General features: G+C 42.3%; 1 protein-coding gene across 1 annotated transcript in view; it reads right to left on the reverse strand.

Annotated features, from left to right (window-relative positions):
* Nucleotides 1-5,095: 5,095 nt before the first annotated feature.
* eif2b3 (eukaryotic translation initiation factor 2B, subunit 3 gamma) overlaps nt 5,096-12,374 on the reverse strand; it is a 21,776-nt gene continuing 14,497 nt past the window's right edge. The window contains 5 exon segments of the mRNA XM_008333984.2: nt 5,096-5,301; nt 8,337-8,440; nt 11,609-11,757; nt 11,930-11,992; nt 12,220-12,372. Coding sequence (XP_008332206.1) covers nt 5,249-5,301; nt 8,337-8,440; nt 11,609-11,757; nt 11,930-11,992; nt 12,220-12,372 — 522 coding nt within the window. The 3' untranslated portion in view covers nt 5,096-5,248.

Below are 12,374 nucleotides of genomic sequence, written 5' to 3' on the forward strand. Positions count from 1 at the left end.
TATAGGCAGGACTACGGCCCCGCTCTGGCATTCAGCCGTCTCACAACAGTTGAGACGCCTGGAGTCCAGGCGCAGAGACTGTTTATTTATCAGAGAAAGATATTTGTGAGAGCGCGCACAGCTGCATTTCTTCTCCTTTTCACATAAGGTATACGTATCTGTGGTGAGTACAGATATGTATACCTTAGGAGAGTAAAGAAAAAAAGTCTGTATGGTAAAATGGTTTAAAAGGCACAGCCAGAATGAGTGTTATCATTTTAAACACTGATGCACTAACACACGGTATGATTTTAGTTCTGTGGAGATACAGATACAGTTAGGATGAAAAAAATGGGTGGGTAGATAGATAGATAGATAGATAGATAGATAGATAGATAGATAGATAGATAGATAGATGTAGATAGAGAAATGTTAGAATCGTGTGACGGAAAGAAAATGATGCTAAGCTATGTTGAAAAATGAAACCATATTAAAGCACTAGGAAAATGAATTAATTTACAAAGCTCCATCGATGACGTGTCCCACCCATCAAATATCAAAACCCTTGGATTACACAGGCTGTGAATCAACATAAAAGATAATCATTAACATTACATTTACAAGTAGTGCTGCCCTCAGGTCAAATCTTTGGGGGTGGGTGGGTGGGATGGGGGTTCATGTCTGGGATAAAGATAAAAGTCTGTGAAGATTAAACAATAATGAGGGAAATTTCCAGCAAGTCAGACAAATCATGCAAACCACTTTGAAGTGTGAAACAACAGAGAGAGAGAGAAAGAGAAAATTCCCAGAGAAAAGGAACGACAGAAAGAAAAGAGAAACAATGACAAACACTTTCCGGTTAAAATCTTATCCAAAGAAACAAATTCTTTTCAGGAAAACTAAACCGATTACTCCGCCAGGGGCCGAGCGGGTTGAAAAATAAAGAAAATTCTCAAATAAAGTCTTTGAAAAATGATGTGAAAATATACACGACGGTGCAGAATTTATCAAGCCCTGTGTCGTTTCTGGATCATAAGACACTTTTATGTTTTATGGGGGAGTGGATGATAAATTCACTTTTTGACTCATCGTTAGAAAAACACCAGGTCTGTAATTAAAAAGTTTCCCAAGGTATCAGTGAAACAGACGGAGAGTGCGGCAGCTTCAGGGAGATTCTCCCCTGTCAGTCTGAGGGGAGAGTGGGAGCTGCCACCCACAGTCTCACACCAGATTAATTATGATAATGCATTTCTTTAGGCCTTTGTCAGAGTAATGAATGGTTGCCTTTCGCAGGGGGAAAAACACACAAAACACAGAAAGAGACACAGAAACACACTTTTCTTTAAGTCTTTGTTGGCCGGGTTGTAACAGAGGTATTGTCAGACGCAGATCGCAGGTGGTAGTGCAAACTCAGACCTGCGGTGGTAAAGAAGAGCCGGTGCATATATGCATGTGGAGCAGCAGAGGAAATGAACGCTTTTCATCAGGTTTCTCTGCTCCTGCCGGTGGAATAGGTTTCAGGAGCAATTTGAATAAAAGTTATGAACCTTTAGCTACTTCTCCAGTAAGAGAACACCACAGGTGGCGTTTAAGGAAATTTCATTAGAACAAACTATAAATCATTTTCTGGCACAAAACCTGAACAAAATCGGTTTACATTTTTTTTCTTGAACATTTTGCTTTTCTTAGCAATAGTAATAATATTATTTAATTACAGCAAATGACTTAATTGTCGTATTCATTTTAATAGTGTTCTAATTACAAAGATTTATGATTTTTTTATCTATTTTTAAGTTGTTGCTATTTACCTTAAAAGTAACCTTTAGAAAAAACATTTAGAAAATGTTCAACTCTTTATGATTAATTAAACTAAACTTAGATTGACTGAAGTTTGGAAGCAAATTAATTACATATTAATACATTTTAGACATTATTTTATGGGTGTTTTAAATTATTTTTAGCCTTTTTATTGTAGTTTAGACGAACCTTATGGCTAACTAGGATTCGATTACACTAACATTTAGCAACTGATCTTGGTGCTAACCTGCAGTAAGTGTTGTCTTTTAGCTTTTTTCTTTAATAAACAACTTTAAACAATATTTATCTTACAGTTTCAAGCTTTAAAAGCTTTAAAAAACGGTTGACTTTCTTTTCTCAGCTAAACTTCATTTATTTATTTTTTTGCTAATTTGAGCTTAATAAGCAACTTTAGTTAATGAGTTTCTTTCTTTCTGTTTTTCTTCGAGATCCTTTCAGAAAATCCGCAGATGAGACGTGAACTCAGGTTACTAACACTAACACTGGTGCTGGCGTCTCCAAGCAGAAAACATGTATTTGTAATTATTTGGGAAAGCGGTGCCTGTTTGCAGTTAATTCTGCAGATGTTAGAAACAGACTGTAAAGAATATGATTAGCTGGAAAACCTGACCTGGGGGTGTAAAAGAAGATCACACTGCAGCGTCTTCCTGTGAGTTTTTAATGCAACAGCAATTTCAATCAACCACCCAGTCAATGTTTGGATAATTAGCTGGGGGCCTCCGCAGTGACAGACAGGAATATCTGGCTTTGTGTGTGTTTATAAGGCATGTCACTGAGGTTGTTATCCCACACATGGGATCCGTGTCTCCACTCTTTGTTGGCAGAGCAACATAAGCAACTGCTGTATCTGGGACGCTTGTAAAGAGGGTGTTTGTGAGCGTGCATGTATTCAGATGTTGGAGTTAGTGATGGGGTGGTGTCAGCGTGTCTCTATGTGAGTGTGTGTGTGTGTGTGTGTTTGGGGGACCAAGTGGAGGAAATTCATTTGTGGCTGGAGAACACAGAAGACAAATTGAGGAAGTGTTGTGCTAATGTGTAGGGGTCAGCAGCAAACACACAGGTTTCTGACTGCCACTTGGGTGGCCCGCTCGCTCTCTCTGCCGCTCACCCACGATCAGCCCTGAAGCCATGAAGCCACCCAGCGATTCAGCCAACTCCCCCCCCCCCCCCCCCCCCCCAACCCAGAGCGGAGACTCCACCTCAGCTCTCTGTGCATCTGTGGATGTCTGTGTGCCGTACATGTGTCTCCACCAGCCGCCCAGGACATCTATCTTACACTATATGGTTCTTTATTTTGCATTTTCTCCCCCTCGGGGCTGAGACCTTCGACTCAAAGAGGACATCACAGAAGCTCATGTGTCCCAACTGAAGGCATCTGAACATCATCTTTACTCACTGTTGCTAAGTATAAGACAAAAGTTAAGAATGGTTAAACTCTTCAATCTCCAATCAAAGGTCCTTTAGTCAAAACTATAACAGAAGTTAAAGTTTAAACTTTTAACAGATACCAGGGTAAAGACAAGATAAATGTTATTACCAATACATTAAATCTTTTTTTGCAAAACAAAATTCTCAGTTATCATGTTTTGTGGCATCACATTTGGTAGGAAAGGTTTCCAAAACCCCTCCCTACATTTTTAGATTTTTAATAAATGACATCTCTTTTTCCAAACACCAGCCTCTCACTCTGCAGAACTCTCTGTCAACGACTTTTAACATTAAATTCCCTGACATAAAAATTGTCTCCATTATTCAGTTTGCACACAGACCTGAACAATTACACACTTCATGGTCAAGATCACAGCAGAAACAAACACCAGTACTTTTCAGCCCACAACGGAGCGAAATCAAAACAGATCTAGGAGTTTATTAGTTCGCCGACGTGAAGTTCATTTGTCAGAGATGCATAATCAGATAAGTCTCTCTGCAGAAATCAGAAAAGTCCTCCAGGCAACGAAAGCACAGAGCAGCAGTGTCAGATATAAGTGGCTGTGACATGTGATCTCAAGATCTGCACAGTGAACAGGCGCACACACAGAGGTGTTGGACAGCGCTGATTAGTTTGTGTGTTAGAGGACTAACCAAGGTAAGTGTGCACACATGCAGCAGCAAACACACATGGAGGGTGAGCTCAGCCATGGTGGCGTTGTATTGAGGGGACTCCGGGGTCTCTGTGTAAATATACAAGCCTCAACCTAAACACACCCGGCTGCCAGATCGCATCATGTGGTTTGCAGAGGGGTCAGAGTGTGAGATCGGGGAAAAGGCAAGAGAGAGACAAAGAGCACAGATAAAGTAACGACCAGTGCGGTTTTCTGTTTAAAACCAACTTGACATATTTAGTCTTTCAACCTCATATGAAGTAAGGAATCAACCACGTGACGAGGAAGTCTCTAGAACACGGACCAATGGGGTTTGGCCCATACATATGTCCGTACATAATGCATCTGCACACAAGGCCCAAATTCCCCCTTCAGGTCCAGATCAGTAATGTCATCACTGGGTCGGTGTTACAGTAACTGAGGGATGATTGATGTCAGTCGATGTGATATACTTGGGGGAAGAAAGATCATAAAACCTCGCCTTTTGACAGATTTAAGCGGCTGAGAATACTCAGTGCAGTACCGACCGAAGACAACATCATTTCCCTCTTCCTCACACGCACATTATCATGTCACAGGAGAGGTTCTAAATGAGTCCTGCCACGGCCACAGACACAATAGGAAACAGAGGACGGTAGATCACGGACATGTGCACACAGAGCAGCCCCACAGACATCTCCGGCCTCATCTCGCTTCATTCGTGACTAAAGAAACTTCAAACCTGTAATTTAAGAAACGCTCTGCCCAAAGAATGCAATAAATCTTGTGACAGCAAAGGCGAAAGAAAAAAAAAAAGAAGAAAGAAAGAAGAGTCAAGTGCGAGTTAGCGTCTTCCTCCACTGACTTGTGTGTGTGTGTGTGTGTGTAAGGGCGCGGTGTCGGTGTTAACTGATACAGGATCAGGCTGGGTGGTCCCGGGCTTACACACACACACACACCATTTCTGTGTACAAATAAACCTAGCCCCCTCACCATTGTGGTCACCCCTCCCACCGCTTTCTCCATCTTTGCTCTTCACAGCTGCACTCCGCACATGTAAACACACACAGACAGACACACAAACCTGTACGAGCTCACGCTCCTCCTGATACGACAGATTAAAGCGGGTCCTGCTGTGAGGCGACAGCACTGATTTGATAATAAGTGGTTCGGTGAAGCAATTACAGAGATAAAGACAAGAAGACATCACAGAGATCCCGGGTGTGAAAGCAGACTCCTCTTTATTTAATGTACAAAAGCCTAAAGGTGGGAGTGGAGCAGCGTTTGGCCTCCTGATGTCAGCTGGTGGTCCTGCAATTTCCTGCTCTCTGATTGGTTAATGAGGTGATGCCAATGAATCCCCATCAGAGTTAGATCTCCATCAGCTGGTCCGTTCCAACGATGACCTCATTATTTCTCTCAGCTGATGACACAAACAAATAAAAGCACATGTGTATTTAAGCAATGATTCGAACATGATTTGGATTTTCCATCTGGCTGAGACAGATGGTTTAGAGTGTAGTTTTCTCTAGATGCACAGTTCTTCTCTTTTGCTGGTGTGGTGATTCCTGAGTTGGAAAAAAGTAGAAAACAATAAAAACACCATGGCATTTTAAACGTACTCCTAGTAATTTACTAGGAAATGTCAAATAATTCAACTAAGCTTTTTCTTGCTGAATTGGTGTTTTGACCTTAAAGGCCTGCTTTTAGTGACTAGAGCAGAAAAATAAATCTGATTTTATGAATAAATGCCATGGTTAACAGTGAAATTTTAACTTCTTATTTGAAAAACACTCTGGGACTGAGAACATTTTGTAAAAATGGTTCATCAAAACTGTCCAATCTCAGGGAGTTTCATCAAGTCCATTAATTACAAATGTGTTCTGCACAGTCCTCTGCCGCAAAGTTCCACATGTGGCATGTATTTCCCTGGGATGAGAAGTTAACAAAATATTTACTATAACGGAAAACTCATCAAGTTATTTCTGCGTGTTGATTTTGATACCACACTGACGCAAATGGAAAACAAAGGCTGCCTTGAGCGGCCAGGAAATACATGTATGTGTAATTTGTAGTTAATGAGCTACAGCGTGCATCTCCTCTCTACGCTCCTTTCACTTATTCGAGACGACTCCCAGAGTCTTCGGCGCGGCAAGCCTTAGGTCACGCTGACCGCTACCTGAACCGGACTAAAGAGAGAAATAGATGATGCTTGAAAGAGAGTGTGTGCCAGCATTCTCCTCACTATCTTCCTCAGGCCTAACTCAGTTCAACATGAGGAGAGCAGCCGCTCCTCCCTACATCCCCTCAGCAGCAGAGCGGATCCAAAGCAAACGCTGGAAGAGTAATGTTCCATCCACACGGGCAGGTTTCAGTGTGAAGGAATCTGTTCTTCAGACTGGGTTTATCCTGTGTGTGTGTGTGTGTGTGTGTGTGTGTAGGGGAGAACAGATGGAGCAGGGGGGCAGCATGAGGGGGAGTGACTGGATAGAAAAGGACAGAGTTACTTAATTTGAGCTCTTTGATTCATCGGTCACTGGAGGAGACTGTGTCATTTATGCCTGTGAGTTGTTAAGAATGGAAAATTAACTTCCACATATATCCAATTATAAATCCTCTGTCAGTATGATGACGTCATAAAATACTCATTGACTTGACTCTCAATCTATTGTCAGATGAGTCCACGTAAAAAATCCTGCTTGTTGTTAAAATAGCTCAACCTGATCAACTTCACCCTGACTAAACTCACGGAGGTCAAATCCTGGATGAACCACGGACTAGTAGAAGGAAAAAAAACATCCTGTATAAAAACTGAAACATCTTCATCTAATCTTCAACACCAGCTGCTTCCAATATAACTATTAGAAATATGACCCTGATTACTGACAGTCTATACAGACATTGCGGTTGAACACTGCTGATATCATCTAAATCAAAACCTAAAGTATGTCACATGTACAAATAATTACTAAACAATGCTATGTTATTGTTTGGTCCAAGCAAATATGGTCAGAAATCTTAACAGGATACACTGAAAAGTCAGAAACAAATGTGTTTGTCCATGTATATAGTGTATAAATACATGCACGTGTGTGTGTGTGTTTGTGCATTTGTCAAAAGGAAGGTATGCATCGTTTAAATATCAGCAGATCCACCTGTGTGTGTGTGTGTGTGTGTGCGTGTGTGTGTGTACTTTATCGACGTATATGTGTGAGAGCGTGAGGCGGGCTGCCAGGGTGGTCCTTCAGGACTCACAGCTTCAGCAGTGGAGTGGGTGTGTAATGTCTTTAGCAGCCTGTGGTCAGTGAGGCTGGTGGCAACAGACAATGCAGGGCTTTTTCTTACTGTACAATATAAAGATCACGAGGACGTTTATAGGGACTCTAATAAAAGAGCGCATTATGTGGAGTGAAACGATCAGACTACAGCCACAAAGACCGACACCCATTACATTAACTTTTTGGACTATGTCCCCGTTTGGTAAGTCAACAGACACATAAACATGAAATTAATAACCACTGTTGAAAAAACAACGACCACACTGGTCTGCAATAGACTCAGTATCTTTGAGGAAATTAACATGGCCACGCCCTTTAATAATGGAGACAAAAAATTTCACATGAACCCCAGGCACTTTTTAACTATTCTTGAGTTTATACCTTCAGGCTCCAGCTGAGATGTACCAGATGTACCAGGGGGGGCTGGACACACCAGTTACGGGCCAGAGTGGACAATTCACGTGCCGCCAGTTGATAATCACTGCTTTACACTGATGATACTTGTATTAACCTCGTATGTTTTTTATGTCTTCTCTGAGTTTATCCTCCGTCTGTTCGTACTTGACATGTAATCAATAAATGTACTCACTTTTTAATCTGTTAAATGTAAATTTTTTTAAATAAATACAATAATGCTAAATAACATTTTGGGGGGTTTCATGGCTGAGAGAAACCAAACTGTTGAACATGGGACATGTTAGAAAACAGCAGCATCATGTGATATCAAGGAGGAATTAGAGGAAACCTGTTGTTCACACAATTAGCCCTCTCACTCCGGAAGCCAAGCTTGTCCTGTGTGTGTGTGTGTGTGTGTGTGTGTGTGAGTGTGTGGCTGGAAGCTGCTGCTGTTGAATTCCGGGTGGTCCTGTTCTGGCCCTGCTCTCTAACCTCTCCATCAATGTGACACACACAAACACACAGACACACACAAACAGCCACACACACATACAGAGACATTTGGCTGTGAAAAACTGACAAATCTATTACAGAGAAGTGATATATTATTATCAATGAGTATTAAGAAACGTATCCTACGCAGCACTAGTTCCTGCATGTTATTTCAATTAGGTTTATTACAGTACAGTTTCATGGCTCGGCTGCAGTCATGAAGATCCAACCATTCACACCTCCTACTGCTCTGGTGTGAATGCATTAAAACATTGTGAACGATGAGACTCACCCTCTGCTTCAATCTGCTGTCCACTTCCCACCAGGCAGTATTTGAGGTCAGCTCCTCGACTGATGACAGCATTACTGCAGATCACACTGCCCTGAATATTACACCTGGAACAAGACACACAAACAAAGCCAGACGTTTTATTTTTAACATTTTTAAAACCCCTTATCCTTAGGGTGTAGTTCCAATGATGACAGATAGGGGGTAGAGCCACAAAACACTGATAAGAATTGAGGGACTGCCTTCTAAAAACTCTAAAATCTCTTGTTATGAATCAGAGAAGCCTCTTCACATTATTATAACATTTTAACACTTAACTTTTTTTTTTAAATATCTCAAATAAGACTTTTTTGTTCAAACTTCAGCTACGGCAGATTAGTGGTATGAAGTGGGTTAGGGTTCAATTCTTCCATCATTTCCCTTCAAATTGTATCTATTTTGACAACATAGTTCCCACAAATGAAATTAATTTAAAATCTGTTGACACGTTACAAAAGGTAAACTCACCAACTGATCAGTTGCACCTGTACACCACGAAACAAAACAAAATTATTTTAGGTGGAAATAAAAACCTGGCGTCTGTTTCCTGCAGGAGTTGAGCCAGTGGTTAATTTCTATTACGCAGTGGACCCTCTGAGAAATAAAGATTAATATTTAGCTGGGCAACATTCAGCAGGCCACTGCTGGACATTAGAACATGGGTCACATCCTGTTTGCTTCTCCCTGCTCACACACACACACACACACACACACACACACACGCTGGCCAGAACAACCACAGTCTTCCACTGTTGGCTGCTAACGTTCTACCCTCCACAGTCGTGGCGCAGACTTCACGCAGGAGGTCAAACTGACAGAGGAGACATTCAGCCCGGCTCCTTATCGTGCACCTCCCACCTGCTCCAGAGACTCGAACACGTCCGCTCAACTGGAACAGCATCGGTGATGAGCCTTCACTATAAAGAACGGAACAGAAGCAGCTCGAGCTACGCGTGTGTTGTCTCTCTGTGTGTGTGTGTGTGTGTGTGTGTGTTTGCCTATTAAAATATTGTTGGCCCCTGAGCTACAGTCCCACCTGAGGTGGCAGTGCCAACCCACAGTGCAGCAGCACATTCAGCCAAACCATCACCATAAAATTCTTGGAGCGGAGACACAGACAGTCTTGTGTGTCTGCCATGGACTTGTGGTGTGTGTATATGTGGGTTTAAGCGTATTTTGTGTGTGTGTGTGTGTGTGTGTGTTTCAGTAGCTTGGGGAGCCCGACAGAGAACACATGTTGATCTTGCCCAAGACTCTCTCTCTCTCTCCCTCTCCCTCTCTCTCTCACTTGGCCTTATGTATCTCTCACACAGACAGGTTTGTATTGGCCTGAACTATTCAGGTGGTTAGGCCTAAAGGGAGAGGGAGAATGGAGAGCATGTGTGTGTATGTGTGTGTGTGTGTGATAGTCAGGAGGCGCTGGTGGTGGTAGATGGTGATGGGAGATTACAAGATTCAGAGTTTTGTAACATTAGAGAGAGGGAGAGAAAGACCACCAAAGAAGCTTCAGAGCTGAAACACCGCTAATTACTAACACCAGGGCTCCTCCTTGCCATGACCCCCCTGATGCTACTTCTCAAACACACACACACACACACACACACACACACAGATTCAGCCCCCACCTTCAGTGCCAACCCCCTCCTCACCCCCCCTCCCTGTAAAGTTGACCCTTACTATCCCCCTTCCCAAACACGCAGCGCTTTGTCAACAAGCTCTGGTCAGCTCCAAACAAAGAGACGAGAAATGCTCTGGGTTTCTGCGACATGGCCGGGGTCTGCTAATCCCCTCATACTGGCTTTTTCTTTTTCTTTTCCTTCTTTCTCCTTCCTTCTTAGGTCCTCAAAGAAAGGAAAGAATTGCAATTTCTTTATTGCGTTGCTAGCTTGCTTTTCCCCTCGCTTCTTTCTTTACTTCTTTTTTTTCCCCTTCTCCTGTCTCTAGTGCTCTTTCATGCCTTTGTGCGTGCACCTACATGGGCATGATGAGGGTCCCTGTGTTGGCTGTCTGAGGTCCCTGAATGGCTTAAGAAAAGATGGAGGAAAACAGAAATAGAGAGGACAGAGATGGCATTGAGGGCCTGATAGTAAGAAAAGAGAGGGAGGAATAAGAAATTGAGATAAAAGACAGGGAGCCTGTGAATGAGTGAATTAAAGTCTCTTTGCAAAACAGTTCCTGGCCAAGGAACTGAGCAGACCAATCTGCATGCTAATGTTACAGTAGTGACTACTGCTCTCTGCACAAGTCCTCTCTTATTGTAACAAAGTTAAATGTTTGGCAACTGAACCACTAACCTAATCTCCTTCATCTGCTAAACAAACAGGTTACTATTTGGAGGGACCTTTGCCATTTGTGATGAAATTCCCAAATGGCCAGAAAAAGCTAAAACTGTTTGTAAGAATGCCGGTTATCTAATTATTACATAATGTCTGTGCTGTTTTTAGCCAAAACAGAATTGATAGCGAAGAAGTAACGATACAATAAAAGAAAGTCCTTGAAAATGACAGCTAATACAACGTGGATTGAAAGACAAGATAGATACTTAAAGAGGTCATACAAATGTTGTTGATAGCTAATTCTTTAACACAATCTATCAAATAATTCAGTTTGGCTGTTGGTCTGATTAATGCCTGGAATTCCCACGTGGTATTCCACAATTCCATAACCAGTGTGTTTGTTTGGAGCCGCTCTCTGGTTGGGTGCACACCAATAGGTGCATTGTTAACTCAGCGATCCCTGTTTGACCCCACGGAGCTCAGAAAACAAAACCTGTGACACCTCCCATCAACTGACACACACGCACAAGAACACTCATTAGCACATAACAGAACGTTTCAAAGTCCAACATCACAACGCGTTATAAACGTGCAGTAGTTTTGGAAATGGTGTTACAAAATCCAGATATTACAGATTCAAGTTGTGTAACCATATCTGTTCCCGGAGATGAATGGATGCTCATTACAAGTTCATCCTGGCAGTGGCAAATGATTTATTTAATTTTGAAAGCTTTGCAAACTAATCACCCGCAGTGTCCCACACGGTGAGCGTGTACGGACCGATCGGAGGAGGACGAGAACAAAGACGATGAGGGGAATTAAACTCCACTCCGTAAACACGCCTCAAGGCTGGAACACTTAGCAAAGGGTTCACACTTACTGCTTCAAAGAGTGTACATGTCACAGAGGAGTGTGTAGATGTGTGGCTGTTTATTGATGTGTGTGTGTTTGCAGACTCACCCCTCCTCAATGGTGACGCCGTGCATGATGATGGAGTTGGCAATTTTGACCTTTTCTTTAATAGTGGTGGAGATGCCAATAATGGACCTCTTTATAGAAGTCTTATCTGCTACCTGGCACTGAGCACCAATGATGCTGTCTGATCCCACCTGAAACACACATACATGAAAATACAAACACACACACACACAATGCCTAAATTAGAGACAAAGATAAAGAAGCTTAAAAACGACAATGACTAGTGAAGATAAAAATGCAAGATAACTACATTTTATTTATGGCTAGTGGCAAACAACGACAAATCTTCCATATAATTTTTACCTGACATTTCTCAGAAATGACGGCACTTGGATGAACTGCTGACTCCTCAAACAGCTTGGGGGCCTTGAGAGAGATATGGAAATAAAGCCCCGAAAATTAAAAACAGATATCAGTGATTACAAAACAACAATGGTTGTGTTTCTCCAAATGTTTAATCACAAAAATGAAAGAACAATTCGCCACTTGTACGAGCTTTATTAAAACTTTGATTTTTTTTGGGGGGGGGGTTAAAAGAACCCCAGGGCTGAATGAAAAATATAAGTGTGAGATAAGGCTGAAGAGCCGCTCACCAGTCTGTTCGCCTCTATGTACGCAGCCAGAGTGTTGACACGGTAACACAGGCCCTGGTCCATGATATGGACGTAGCAGCGCAGCTTTCCTCCGTGGTAGGCCTCGCTCATGTCGCCATGATGGTCGTTCCAACAGGAACGTTCCTGGGCCAGCT

The sequence above is a fragment of the Cynoglossus semilaevis genome, chromosome 20, assembly GCF_000523025.1.
Source record: "Cynoglossus semilaevis isolate Cse_v1.0 chromosome 20, Cse_v1.0, whole genome shotgun sequence".
Lineage (NCBI taxonomy): Eukaryota > Metazoa > Chordata > Actinopteri > Pleuronectiformes > Cynoglossidae > Cynoglossus > Cynoglossus semilaevis.